Source organism: Petromyzon marinus, assembly GCF_048934315.1.
Source record: "Petromyzon marinus isolate PM22_M1 ecotype Great Lakes invasive population chromosome 67 unlocalized genomic scaffold, UKy_Petmar_22M1.pri1.0 chr67_unloc.1, whole genome shotgun sequence".
In the NCBI taxonomy this organism is placed as follows: Eukaryota; Metazoa; Chordata; class Hyperoartia; order Petromyzontiformes; family Petromyzontidae; genus Petromyzon; species Petromyzon marinus.
In genome coordinates this window covers 320,474-333,490 of record NW_027422591.1, presented here as the reverse complement: position 1 = coordinate 333,490, position 13,017 = coordinate 320,474, and the positions used below count along the sequence as shown (strand labels likewise).

Below are 13,017 nucleotides of genomic sequence, written 5' to 3'. Positions count from 1 at the left end.
GACATTGAGGATGTCCGTAGACATTGAGGATGTCCCTAGACATTGAGGATGTCCCTAGACATTGAGGATGTCCCTAGACATTGAGGATGTCCGTGGACATTGAGGATGTCCGTAGACATTGAGGATGTCCTTAGACATTGAGGATGTCCGTAGACATTGAGGATGTCCGTAGACATTGAGGATGTCCGTAGACATTGAGGATGTCCCTAGACATTGAGGATGTCCGTAGACATTGAGGATGTCCCTAGCTATTGAGGATGTCCCTAGACATTGAGGATGTCCCTAGACATTGAGGATGTCCCTAGACATTGAGGATGTCCCTAGACATTGAGGATGTCCGTGGACATTGAGGATGTCCGTGGACATTGAGGATGTCCGTGGACTTTGAGGATGTCCGTGGACATTGAGGATGTCCGTGGACATTGAGGATGTCCGTAGACATTGAGGATGTCCGTAGACATTGAGGATGTGCGGTCCAGCCAGGACAAAAAAAATTCCACGCGCAGTGCAAACCGCATGTACAAACCGTGTTTTATTAAGTTAGGATCTTGAAACAACACGCACAGCCGTCTCTGCGTGTGCGCTGTGCGTGGGTGCGCTGTGTGCACGCGTGTATGCGTGCATGTGTGCTTGCGTGTGTGCTGCGCATGCTTGTGTATGCGCGTGTGTGCGTGTATGCGCGTGCTGTGTGCGCTGTGTGTGTGTGTGCGTGCGCTGTGTGTGCGTGTGTGCGCTGTGTGTGTGCGTGTATGTGTGTGCGCTGTGTGTGTGCTCGCTGTGCAACAAAAACAACCCAGCGGCAGCTGCTGTCGAACTGCTTCAGGACCACCCCAACGATTTCCCGAGCTCTGGCGTCCTCTAGGGTTGTTAACCGCGCGGAGTTTCCCCGCGTTGCGGAGTTTCCCCGCGTTGCGGAGCTACGCGTGAAATGGGGGAGAGGAGGGAGGTGGTGGTGGAGGTGGTGGTGGTGGTGATGGCGATGGTGGTGGTAATAGTGATGGTGGTGGTAATACTGATGGTGGTGGTGATGGTGGTTGTGGAGGTGGTAATAGTGGTGATGGTGGTGTAGGTTATGATGGTGGAGGTGGTTGGTTGGTGGAGGTGGCGATGGTGGTGGTAATAGTGATGGTTGGTGGTGGTGGAGGTGGTAATAGTGGTGATGGTGGTGTAGGTTATGATGGTGGAGGTGGTTGGTTGGTGGAGGTGGCGATGGTAATAGTGATAGTGGTGATGGTGGAGGTGGTAATAGTGGTGATGGTGGTGTAGGTTATGATGGTGGAGGTGGTTGGTTGGTGGTGGTGGCGATGGTGGTGGTAATAGTGATGGTTGGTGGTGGTGGAGGTGGTAATAGTGGTGATGGTGGTGTAGGTTATGATGGTGGAGGTGGTTGGTTGGTGGTGGTGGCGATGGTGGTGGTAATAGTGATGGTTGGTGGTGGAGGTAGTAATAGTGGTGATGGTGGTGTAGGTTATGATGGTGGAGGTGGTTGGTTGGTGGCGATGGCCATGGTGGTGGTAATAGTGGTGGTGGAGGTAGTAATAGTGGTGATGGTGGTGTAGGTTATGATGGTGGAGGTGGTTGGTTGGTGGAGGTGGCGATGGTGGTGGTAATAGTGATGGTTGGTGGTGGTGGAGGTGGTAATAGTGGTGATGGTGGTGTAGGTTATGATGGTGGAGGTGGTTGGTTGATGGTGGAGGTGGTTGGTTGATGGTGGAGGTGGTTGGTTGGTGGTGGTGGCGATGACCATGGTGGTGGTAATAGTGATGGTGGTGATGGTGGTAATAGTGGTGATGGTGGTGTAGGTTATGATGGTGGAGGTGGTTGGTTGGTGGGAGGTGGCGATGGTGGTGGTAATAGTGATGGTTGGTGGTGGTGGTGGAGGTGGTAATAGTGGTGATGGTGTAGGTTATGATGGTGGAGGTGGTTGGTTGGTGGCGATGGCCATGGTGGTGGTAATAGTGGTGGTGGAGGTGATGGTGGAGGTGGTAATAGTGATGGTTGGTGGTGGTGGTGATGGTGGAGGTGCACGCTCTATGGCGGGCGTTTGCGGCGTTGTTGCTACCGATGCGGTTGAGGTGGTGGACAATGCGGGGGGTGGACAATGCGGGGGGTGAGCGAGGTTGTGAGCGAGTCCTCAGTTCTTGGCTTTCTTGAGCTGGCCCGTGGCCTCCAGGTGCCTTGTGACAATCTCCTCCTGCACGGAGGGTGCACACGGCTCATACTTTCTGTACTCCATCGTGAACTCTCCTTTGCCCTGCTCGCCCACACGGAGGATGGGGGGGGGGTGGTGAGTTGGTGGAGCAGTGAGCGAGTGGGGTGGGTGGGTGGGGTGGATGGGTGAGCGGGTGGCGAGTGGTGAGTGGGTGGGGTGGATGGGTGACAGAGTGGTGAGTGGATGGGTGAGCGAGTGGCGAGTGGGTGGGGTGGATGGGTGAGCGAGTGGTGAGTGGGTGGGGTGGATGGGTGAGTGAGTGGGTGGGGTGGGTGAGTGGGTGGGGTGGGTGGGGTGGATGGGTGAGTGAGTGGCGAGTGGGGTGGATGGGTGAGCGAGTGGTGAGTGGGTGGGGTGGATGGGTGAGCGAGTGGTGAGTGGGTGGGGTGGATGGGTGAGCGAGTGGTGAGTGGGTGGGGTGGATGGGTGAGCGAGTGGTGAGTGGGTGGGGTGGATGGGTGAGCGAGTGGTGAGTGGGTGGGGTGGATGGGTGGGGTGGATGGGTGAGTGAGCGAGTGGTGAGTGGGTGGGGTGGATGGGTGAGTGAGTGGGTGGATGAGTGGGGTGGATGGGTGAGCGAGGGGGTGGATGGGTGAGCGAGTGGGTGAATGGATGAGTGGGTGGGCGAGCGAGCGGTTGATGGGTGAGTGAGTGGTGAATGGGCGAGTGAGTGGGTGAGCGAGCGGGTGAGTGGTAAATGGGTGAGCGGTTGATGAGTGGGTGGGGTGGATGGGTGAGTGAGTGGTGAATGAGTGGGTGAGTGGGTGGGTGGGTGGGTGGATGGGTCGATGGGTGGGTGGATGGGTCGATGGGTGGGTGGATGGGTCGATGGGTGGGTGGATGGGTCGATGGGTGGGTGGATGGGTCGATGGGTGGGTGGATGGGTCGATGGGTGGGTGGATGGGTCGATGGGTGGGTGGATGGGTCGATGGGTGGGTGGATGGGTCGATGGGTGGGTGGATGGGTCGATGGGTGGGTGGATGGGTCGATGGGTGGGTGGATGGGTCGATGGGTGGGTGGATGGGTCGATGGGTGGGTGGATGGGTCGATGGGTGGGTGGATGGGTCGATGGGTGGGTGGATGGGTCGATGGGTGGGTGGATGGGTCGATGGGTGGGTGGATGGGTCGATGGGTGGGTGGATGGGTCGATGGGTGGGTGGGTGGGTGGATGGGTGGGTGGGTGGGTGGATGGGTGGATGGGTGGGTGGATGGGTGGATGGGTGGGTGGATGGGTGGGTGGGTGGATGGGTGGGTGGGTGGATGGGTGGATGGGTGGGTGGATGGGTGGGTGGATGGGTGGGTGGATGGGTGGGTGGATGGGTGGGTGGATGGGTGGGTGGATGGGTGGGTGGATAGGTGGGTGGGTGGGATGGGTGGGTGGGTAAATTGGTGAGCGGTTGAGCGAGTGGGTGAACGGGTGAGTGGGCGAGCGAGCGGTTGATGGGTGAGTGGTGAATGGTTGATGGGTGAGTGGTGAATGGTTGATGGGTGAGTGAGTGGTGAATGGGTGATTGAGTGGGTGAGCGAGTGGTGATTGGGCGAGTGAGTGGGTGAGCGAGTGGTGAGCGGCTGGGTGGGTGAGCGGCTGGGTGGGTGAGCGGCTGGGTGGGTGAGCGGGTGGGTGGGTGAGCGGGTGGGTGGGTGAGCGGGTGGGTGGGCGAGCGGGTGGGTGGGCGAGCGGGCGGGTGGGCGAGCGGGCGGGCGGGCGAGCGGGTGGGCGAGCGAGCGGGTGGGTGAGTGAGTGGGTGGGTGAGCGAGTGGGTGAGCGAGTGGTGAGCGAGTGGGTGGGTGAGCGGGCGGGTGGGTGAGCGGGCGGGTGGGTGAGCAGGTGAGTGGTGAATTTCACCTCCGTGCACGACCTCAGCTCCATGGAGAATCCGAACATGTCGTTGAGCGGAACCTGGGACACGGTGAAACACAGGGCACTAGCTCGTCACCACCCCCACGTGTCACCACCCCCACGTGTCACCACCCCCACGTGTCACCACCCCCACGTGTCACCACCCCCACGTGTCACCACCCCCACGTGTCACCACCCCCACGTGTCACCACCCCCACGTGTCACCACCCCCACGTGTCACCACCCCCACGTGTCACCACCCCCACGTGTCACCACCCCCACGTGTCACCACCCCCACGTGTCACCACCCCCACGTGTCACCACCCCCACGTGTCACCACCCCCACGTGTCACCACCCCCACGTGTCACCACCCCCACGTGTCACCACCCCCACGTGTCACCACCCCCACGTGTCACCACCCCCACGTGTCACCACCCCCACGTGTCACCACCCCCACGTGTCACCACCCCCACGTGTCACCACCCCCACGTGTCACCACCCCCACGTGTCCCCCCACGTGACCCCCCACGTGACCCCCACGTGACCCCCCCCACGTGTCCCCCCACGTGACCCCCCACGTGTCTTCCCACGTGACCCCCCACGTGACCCCCCACGTGACCCCCACGTGTCCCCCCACGTGTCCCCACCACGTGTCCCCCCACGTGACCCCCCACGTGTCTCCCCACGTGACCCCCCACGTGACCCCCCACGTGACCCCCCACGTGTCCCCCACGTGTCTTCCCCCACGTGTCTTCCCACGTGTCCCCCCCACGTGTCCCCCCACGTGTCCCCACCACGTGTTCTCCCACGTGTCCCCCACGTGACCCCCCACGTGACCCCCCACGTGACCCCCCACGTGACCCCCCCCCCCCCCACGCACGTCTGCATAGAGGGTGAAGTATCCCTCGGTGCCGTCCTGCCCCGTGACGACTCCGCGTCGGCGGTTGACGGCGGCGATGACGACGCCCTGAAACTCGAGCGGCGCGTTCACCTCCACCGCCATCACGGGCTGTAGCAGCACCACGCTGGCCTCACTCATCACTACCAGGGGGAGAGAGAGAGACACGTTCACCTCCATCACGGGCAGCACCACGCTGGCCTTGTTCATCACTACCAGGGAGAGAGAGAGAGAGACACGTTCACCTCCACCGCCATCACGGGCTGTAGCAGCACCACGCTGGCCTTGTTCATCACTACCAGGGGGAGAGAGAGACACGTTCACCTCCACCGCCATCACGGGCTGTAGCAGCACCACGCTGGCCTCGCTCATCACTACCAGGGGGAGAGCGAGAGAGACACGTTTACCTCCACCGCCATCACGGGCTGTAGCAGCACCACGCTGGCCTCGCTCATCACTACCAGGGGGAGAGAGAGAGAGACACGTTCACCTCCATCACGGGCAGCACCACGCTGGCCTTGTTCATCACTACCAGGGGGAGAGAGAGAGACACGTTCACCTCCATCACGGGCTGTAGCAGCACCACGCTGGCCTTGTTCATCACTACCAGGGAGAGAGAGAGACACGTTCACCTCCACCGCCATCACGGGCTGTAGCAGCACCACGCTGGCCTTGTTCATCACTACCAGGGAGAGAGAGAGACACGTTCACCTCCATCACGGGCTGTAGCAGCACCACGCTGGCCTTGTTCATCACTACCAGGGGGAGAGAGAGAGACACGTTCACCTCCACCGCCATCACGGGCTGTAGCAGCACCACGCTGGCCTTGTTCATCACTACCAGGGAGAGAGAGAGAGAGACACGTTCACCTCCATCACGGGCTGTAGCAGCACCACGCTGGCCTTGTTCATCACTACCAGGGGGAGAGAGAGAGACACGTTCACCTCCACCGCCATCACGGGCTGTAGCAGCACCACGCTGGCCTCACTCATCACTACCAGGGGGAGAGAGAGACACGTTCACCTCCATCACGGGCTGTAGCAGCACCACGCTGGCCTTGTTCATCACTACCAGGGGGAGAGAGAGAGACACGTTCACCTCCACCGCCATCACGGGCAGCACCACGCTGGCCTTGTTCATCACTACCAGGGAGAGAGAGAGACACGTTCACCTCCATCACGGGCTGTAGCAGCACCACGCTGGCCTTGTTCATCACTACCAGGGGGAGAGAGAGAGACACGTTCACCTCCACCGCCATCACGGGCTGTAGCAGCACCACGCTGGCCTCACTCATCACTACCAGGGGGAGAGAGAGACACGTTCACCTCCACCGCCATCACGGGCTGTAGCAGCACCACGCTGGCCTCACTCATCACTACCAGGGGGAGAGAGAGACACGTTCACCTCCATCACGGGCAGCACCACGCTGGCCTTGTTCATCACTACCAGGGGGAGAGAGAGAGAGACACGTTCACCTCCACCTCCATCACGGGCAGCACCACGCTGGCCTTGTTCATCACTACCAGGGGGAGAGAGAGAGACACGTTCACCTCCACCGCCATCACGGGCTGTAGCAGCACCACGCTGGCCTTGTTCATCACTACCAGGGGGAGAGAGAGAGAGACACGTTCACCTCCACCGCCATCACGGGCTGTAGCAGCACCACGCTGGCCTCGCTCATCACTACCAGGGAGAGAGAGAGAGACACGTTCACCTCCACCGCCATCACGGGCTGTAGCAGCACCACGCTGGCCTTGTTCATCACTACCAGGGAGAGAGAGAGACACGTTCACCTCCATCACGGGCTGTAGCAGCACCACGCTGGCCTTGTTCATCACTACCAGGGAGAGAGAGACACGTTCACCTCCACCGCCATTACGGGCTGTAGCAGCACCACGCTGGCCTTGCTCATCACTACCAGGGAGAGAGAGAGACACGTTCACCTCCATCACGGGCAGCACCACGCTGGCCTTGTTCATCACTACCAGGGAGAGAGAGAGAGAGACACGTTCACCTCCACCGCCATCACGGGCAGCACCACGCTGGCCTCGCTCATCACTACCAGGGGGAGAGAGAGACACGGGGTGATGTGGGGGGTGGTCAACTCTGTGGTGGTGGTGTTGGTGGTGGACTCTGTGGTGTTGGTGGTGGACTCTGTGTTGGTGTTGGTGCTGTTGGTGTTGGTGGACTCTGCGGTGGTGGTGGTGTTGGTGGTGGACTCTGTGGTGTTGGTGTGTTGTTGTTGTTGTTGTTGGACTCTGCGGTGGTGCTGTTGTTGTTCTCTGCGGTGTTGGTGGTGTTGGTGGTGGTGTTGGTGGTGGTGTTGGTGGTGGACTCTGTGGTGTTGGTGTGTTGGTGGTGTTGTTGTTGGACTCTGCGGTGGTGCTGTTGGTGGTGTTGATGTTGGACTCTGTGTTGGTGGTGTTGGTGGTGGTGTTGGTGGTGGACTCTTTGTTGGTGGTGGTGTTGGTGGTGGACTCTGTGTTGGTGGTGTTGGTGGTGGTGTTGGTGGTGGTGTTGGTGGTGGTGTTGGTGGTGGTGTTGGTGTGTTGGTGGTGGTGTTGGTGGTGGTGTTGGTGGTGGACTCTTTGTTGGTGGTGTTGGTGGTGGTGTTGGTGGTGGACTCTGTGTTGGTGGTGTTGGTGGTGGTGTTGGTGGTGGTGTTGGTGGTGGTGTTGGTGGTGGTGTTGGTGTGTTGGTGGTGGTGTTGGTGGTGGACTCTGTGTTGGTGGTGTTGACAGACCCTGCCTGACGGCACCCTCAGCGGGACGCATGAAGGCGCATTCACTCGAGTCCACGGCGTGGTGAGCGCCGTGGACTCTGTGTTGGTGGACTCTGTGTTGTTGGTGTTGGACTCTGTGGTGTTGGTGGTGGTGTTGATGTTGGACTCTGTGGTGTTGGTGGTGTTGGTGGTGGTGTTGGTGGTGGACTCTGTGTTTTGGGGTTGTTGGTGGTGGTGTTGGTGGTGGACTCTGTGTTGGTGGTGTTGACAGACCCTGCTTGACGGCACCCTCAGCGGCACGCATGAAGGCGTATTCACTCGAGTCCACGGCGTGGTGAGCGCCGTCCGTGAGGACGAATCGCAGGCCGGAGATCTTGTGTCCAGACAGAGGCCCCTTCTCACACGCCGCTCGGAAGCCCTGCAGCGGGGGAGGGGAGAGACAGACGCATTAGTCACAACAACAACAACCGCCATTTGCCACTAAGCGGCGGTGACGTCACCACGACGCTTGTGCCAGGCCACGTGCACGTTGAGGCCGCCACGCAAAGTGTCGAACGCCCGCTGGCAGGAGGTCACGGGGGCAGACCCAGCAGGTGCCACGGGTCGACTGACTGAGATGACTACTGGCTGATGCACCACCTGTGCCCCTTACTGTGCCAAACCTGCTGTGCTTTAGCCACCCGCACGCACACACACACGCACACACACACGTGCACACACACGCACGCACACACACGCACACGCACACGTGCACACGCACGCACGGCGTCGATGCCACGTGTGTCCCTGTGTCTCTGTCTCCCCGCGTCTCCCCCCGCGTGTCCCCCTGCGTGTGTCTCTGTCTCCCCGCGTGTCTCCCCCCACACCCCGTGTCCCCCCTCCCCCCCCCCCTCGTGTGCCCACCTTCCCCCCCCCCCCTCGTGTGCCCACCTCCCCCCCCCCCCGTGTGCCCACCTTCTCCACCGCGGGCACGAACTGCCGTGGGATGTTGGTGCCCACGAGCCGCTCGGCGAACTCGAGCCGAGTGTTGTCCTCCGCCGGCAGCGGCTGCACCTCGCCCACCACCTTGCCGTACTGCCCCGCACCCCCAGACTGTTTCTTGTGGGTGTACTCGAAGCTGGCCGCGGTCGCAATCATCAACAATCACAATCGTCAACAATCGCAATCTTCAACCGCGATCATCAACCACAATCGTCAACAATCGCAATCGTCAACCGCAATCGTCAACCGCAATCGTCAACCGCAATCGTCAACCGCAATCATCAACCGCAATCGTCAACCGCAATCATCAACTGCAATCATCAACCATAATCGCAGCCAAATCATAATCAATCACAATCAACCACAATCGCAACCACAATCATCAATCACAATCAACCGCGATCACAACCACAATCAATCACAACCACAATCACAACCACAATCAACCACAACCACAATCAATCGCAACCACAATCACAAACAATCACAACCACAATCACAACCACAATCAACCACAATCACAACCACAATCACAGCCACAATCACCCACAAACATCGCAATGAACCTCGAAGCTCGCCGCTATTGCGATCGCAACCACAATCACAACAACCACAATCACAACCACAATCACAACCACAATCACAGCCACAACCACAGCCACAACCACCCACAATCACAGCCACAATCACCCACAATCAACCACAATCACAAACACAGCCACAATCACAACCACAATCACAACCACAATCATCACACTGACCTGCCAGACTGCTTCTTGTGGATGTACTCGCTACAACCACAACAATCAACCATATCTACAATCATAACCACAATCAACCATATCTACAATCATATCCACAATCAATCATAGCCACAATCATAGCCACAATCATAACCACAATCAACCATATCCACAATCATATCCACAACCATATCCACAATCATCCATAGCCACAATCATAGCCACAATCAACCATATCCACAATCATAGCCACAGTCAACCATATCCACAATCATAGCCACAACCATATCCACAATCATAGCCACAATCATAACCACAACTATATCCACAATCATAGCCACAGTCAGCCATAACCACAATCATAGCCACAATCACCCATAACCACAATCATAGCCACAATCAACCATATCCACAATCATAACCACAGTCAACCATATCCACAATCATAGCCACAATCAACCATATCCACAATCATAGCCACAATCATAGCCACAATCATAACCACAGTCAACCATAACCACAATCATATCTACAATCATAGCCACAATCATAACCACAATCGACCATATCCACAATCATGACCAGTCAACCATAACCACAATCATAGCCACAATCATAGCCACAATCATAGCCACAATCAACCATAACAACAATCAGCCACAATCAACCATAACCACAATCATAGCCACAATTAACCATAACCACAATCATAACCACAATAATAACCACAATCAACCATAACCAGTCAACCACAACCATAACCAGTCAACCATAACCACCACGTTTGGCATGGTGTACAGGGCATCACGTGGTACGCAGTGCAGTGCTGCAGTGTGGTGCAGGGTGTGGTTCAGGGTGTGGTGCAGGGTGTGGTGCAGGGTGTGGTGCAGGGTGTGGTGCAGGGTGTGGTGCAGGGTGTGGTGCAGGGTGTAGTGTAGAGTGTGGTGCAGGTGTGGTGTAGAGTGTGGTGTAGGGTGTGGTGCAGAGTGTGGTGCAGGGTGTGGTGCAGAGTGTGGTGTAGAGTGTGGTGCAGGGTGTGGTGTAGAGTGTGGTGTAGGGTGTGGTGTAGGGTGTGGTGCAGGGTGTGGTGTAGAGTGTGGTGCAGGGTGTGGTGCAGGGTGTGGTGCAGGGTGTGGTGTAGAATGTGGTGTAGTGTGTGGTGTAGGGTGTGGTTCAGGGTGTAGTTCAGGGTGTGGTGCAGGGTGTGGTGCAGGGTGTGGTGCAGGGTGTGGTGCACTACTCACTGGACGGGCGCCAGGATGGACTCTCTGAACGCCACCTTGGGCTTCCCTTGTACGCACGGACACGCGTACTCACTCGCCATCCTCTACACACACACACACCGCACACACACGTACTCACTCGCCATCCTCTAAACACACACACACCGCACACACACGTACTCACTCGCCATCCTCTACACACACACACACCGCACACACACGTACTCACTCGCCATCCTCTACGCACACACACACACACACCGCACACACACGTACTCACTCGCCATCCTCTACGCACACACACACACACACCGCACACACACACACACGTACTCACTCGCCATCCTCTACGCACACACACACACACACCGCACACACACACACACGTACTCACTCGCCATCCTCTACACACACACCGCACACACACGTACTCACTCGCCATCCTCTACGCACACATACACACACACCGCACACACACGTACTCACTCGCCATCCTCTACACACACACCGCACACACACGTACTCACTCGTACTCACTCGCCATCCTCTACACACACACACACACCGCACACACTCGTACTCACTCGCCATCCTCTACGCACACACACACACACGCGTACTCACTCGCCATCCTCTACACACACACACACACGCACACCGCACACACACGTACTCACTCGCCATCCTCTACACACACACACACACGCACACCGCACACACACGTACTCACTCGCCATCCTCTACACACACACCACACACACGTACTCACTCGCCATCCTCTACACACACACACACACACCGCACACCGCACACACGCGTACTCACTCGCCATCCTCTACACACACACACACACACCGCACACACACATACTCACTCGCCATCCTCTACGCACACACACACACCGCACACAAACGTACTCACTCGCCATCCTCTACACACACACACACACACCGCACACACACACCGCACACACAAACACACCGCACACACACGTACTCACTCGCCATCCTCCACACACACACACACACACCGCACACACACACACCGCACACACGCGTACTCACTCGCCATCCTCTACGCGCACACACACCGCACACATATGCACACACACACACGCACACACACACATAGGCGCCCGTGTAGCCTTAACAGACACGTGCGTGTGTGGGGGGAGCGGTGGTGCAGCGGTTAGCGCCATGCTGCTGCGCTACGAACCCGGCGACCCGGGTTCGATTCCCGCTCACGGCCAACACCGGTGACGATTATCTGAACCGGTCCTGGGCCTCCCCTGGGTCGACTCAGCCTCAAATGAGTTACCTGCTGTAGCGGTGGTGTGGGAGACAAAGGCGGCCGGGCGTGGTGCTGGTAGCCCCCCCACGCGTGTGCCACAGCGCTGGTAGCCTTCACAGGTGCTGCTGCTACTCGCTACTAACAGCACTTGCCCCTACAGTCTGTAGAGGCTACACGGGGGATCTTTGTCTGTGTCTACCTTCATAGGTGCTGCTACTCGCTACTAACAGCACTTGCCCCTACAGTCTGTAGAGGCTACACGGGGGACCTTTGTCTGTGTCTACCTTCACAGGTGCTGCTGCTACTCGCTAACAGCACTTGCCCCTACAGTCTGTAGAGGCTACACGGGGGACCTTTGTCTGTGTCTACCTTCATAGCTGCTGCTGCTCGCTACTAACAGCACTTGCCCCAGCAGTCTGTTGAGGCTACACGGGGGACCTTTGTCTGTGTCTACCTTCATAGGTGCTGCTACTCGTTACTAACAGCACTTGCCCCAGCAGTCTGTAGAGGCTACACGGGGGACCTTTGTCTGTGTCTACCTTCATAGGTAGCTGCTGCTACTCGCTACTAACAGCACTTGCCCCAGCAGTCTGTCGAGGCTACACGGGGGACCTTTGTCTGTGTCTACCTTCACAAGTGCTGCTGCTACTCGCTACTAACAGCACTTGCCCCTACAGTCTGTAGAGGCTACACGGAGTTTCTTTGTCTGTGTCTACCTTCAAGCTGCTGCTGCTACTCGCTACCAACAACACTTGCCCCAGCAGTCTGTAGAGGCTACACGGGGGACCTTTGCCTTCGTGTGCACGTGACGGCGGTGGAGGTGAACCCCCTACACCTCCGAGGTGGTGCCAGACGGTAACGCTGCGGTGGATTTGAGCAATTCCAAAATCGGCGCTAAGCCCCCCACAACGTCTCCGGCAGGCAAGGCTGCGATGGCTGGGTCATGTAGCCCGCGTGCCCAGCCACCGCATGCCCAAACAGCTTTTGTTCGGCCGGATCGAGGGGGCTAAACGGGCGCGGCACGGGCTAGAGAAGAGATGGAGTGACGTGGTACAGGAGGACGTGGAGCTGAGTGGACTTGCCGATGACTGGTACCAGCGGTGTCAA

The 13,017-nt window shown here is 58.3% G+C and overlaps 1 protein-coding gene across 8 annotated transcripts in view; it reads right to left on the bottom strand.

The window, feature by feature from the left end:
• Positions 1-514: 514 nt before the first annotated feature.
• Positions 515-13,017, bottom strand: part of LOC142905290 (elongation factor G, mitochondrial-like) — a 34,310-nt gene continuing 21,807 nt past the window's right edge. For 5 of the 8 annotated variants that reach the window (XM_076057962.1, XM_076057964.1, XM_076057965.1 and 2 more), the window contains 6 exons: positions 10,642-10,724; positions 8,628-8,790; positions 7,947-8,091; positions 4,934-5,094; positions 4,059-4,112; positions 515-2,254 (listed from right to left, as the gene is read on the bottom strand). In XM_076057962.1, coding sequence (XP_075914077.1) covers positions 2,135-2,254; positions 4,059-4,112; positions 4,934-5,094; positions 7,947-8,091; positions 8,628-8,790; positions 10,642-10,724 — 726 coding nt within the window. In that variant the 3' untranslated portion in view covers positions 515-2,134. Of the gene's footprint in view, positions 2,255-4,058; positions 4,113-4,933; positions 5,095-6,095; positions 6,327-6,384; positions 6,635-6,917; positions 7,010-7,946; positions 8,092-8,627; positions 8,791-10,641; positions 10,725-13,017 lie in introns of those variants that run through there. The other 3 variants (XM_076057966.1, XM_076057967.1, XM_076057968.1) reach the window with 3 other exon arrangements.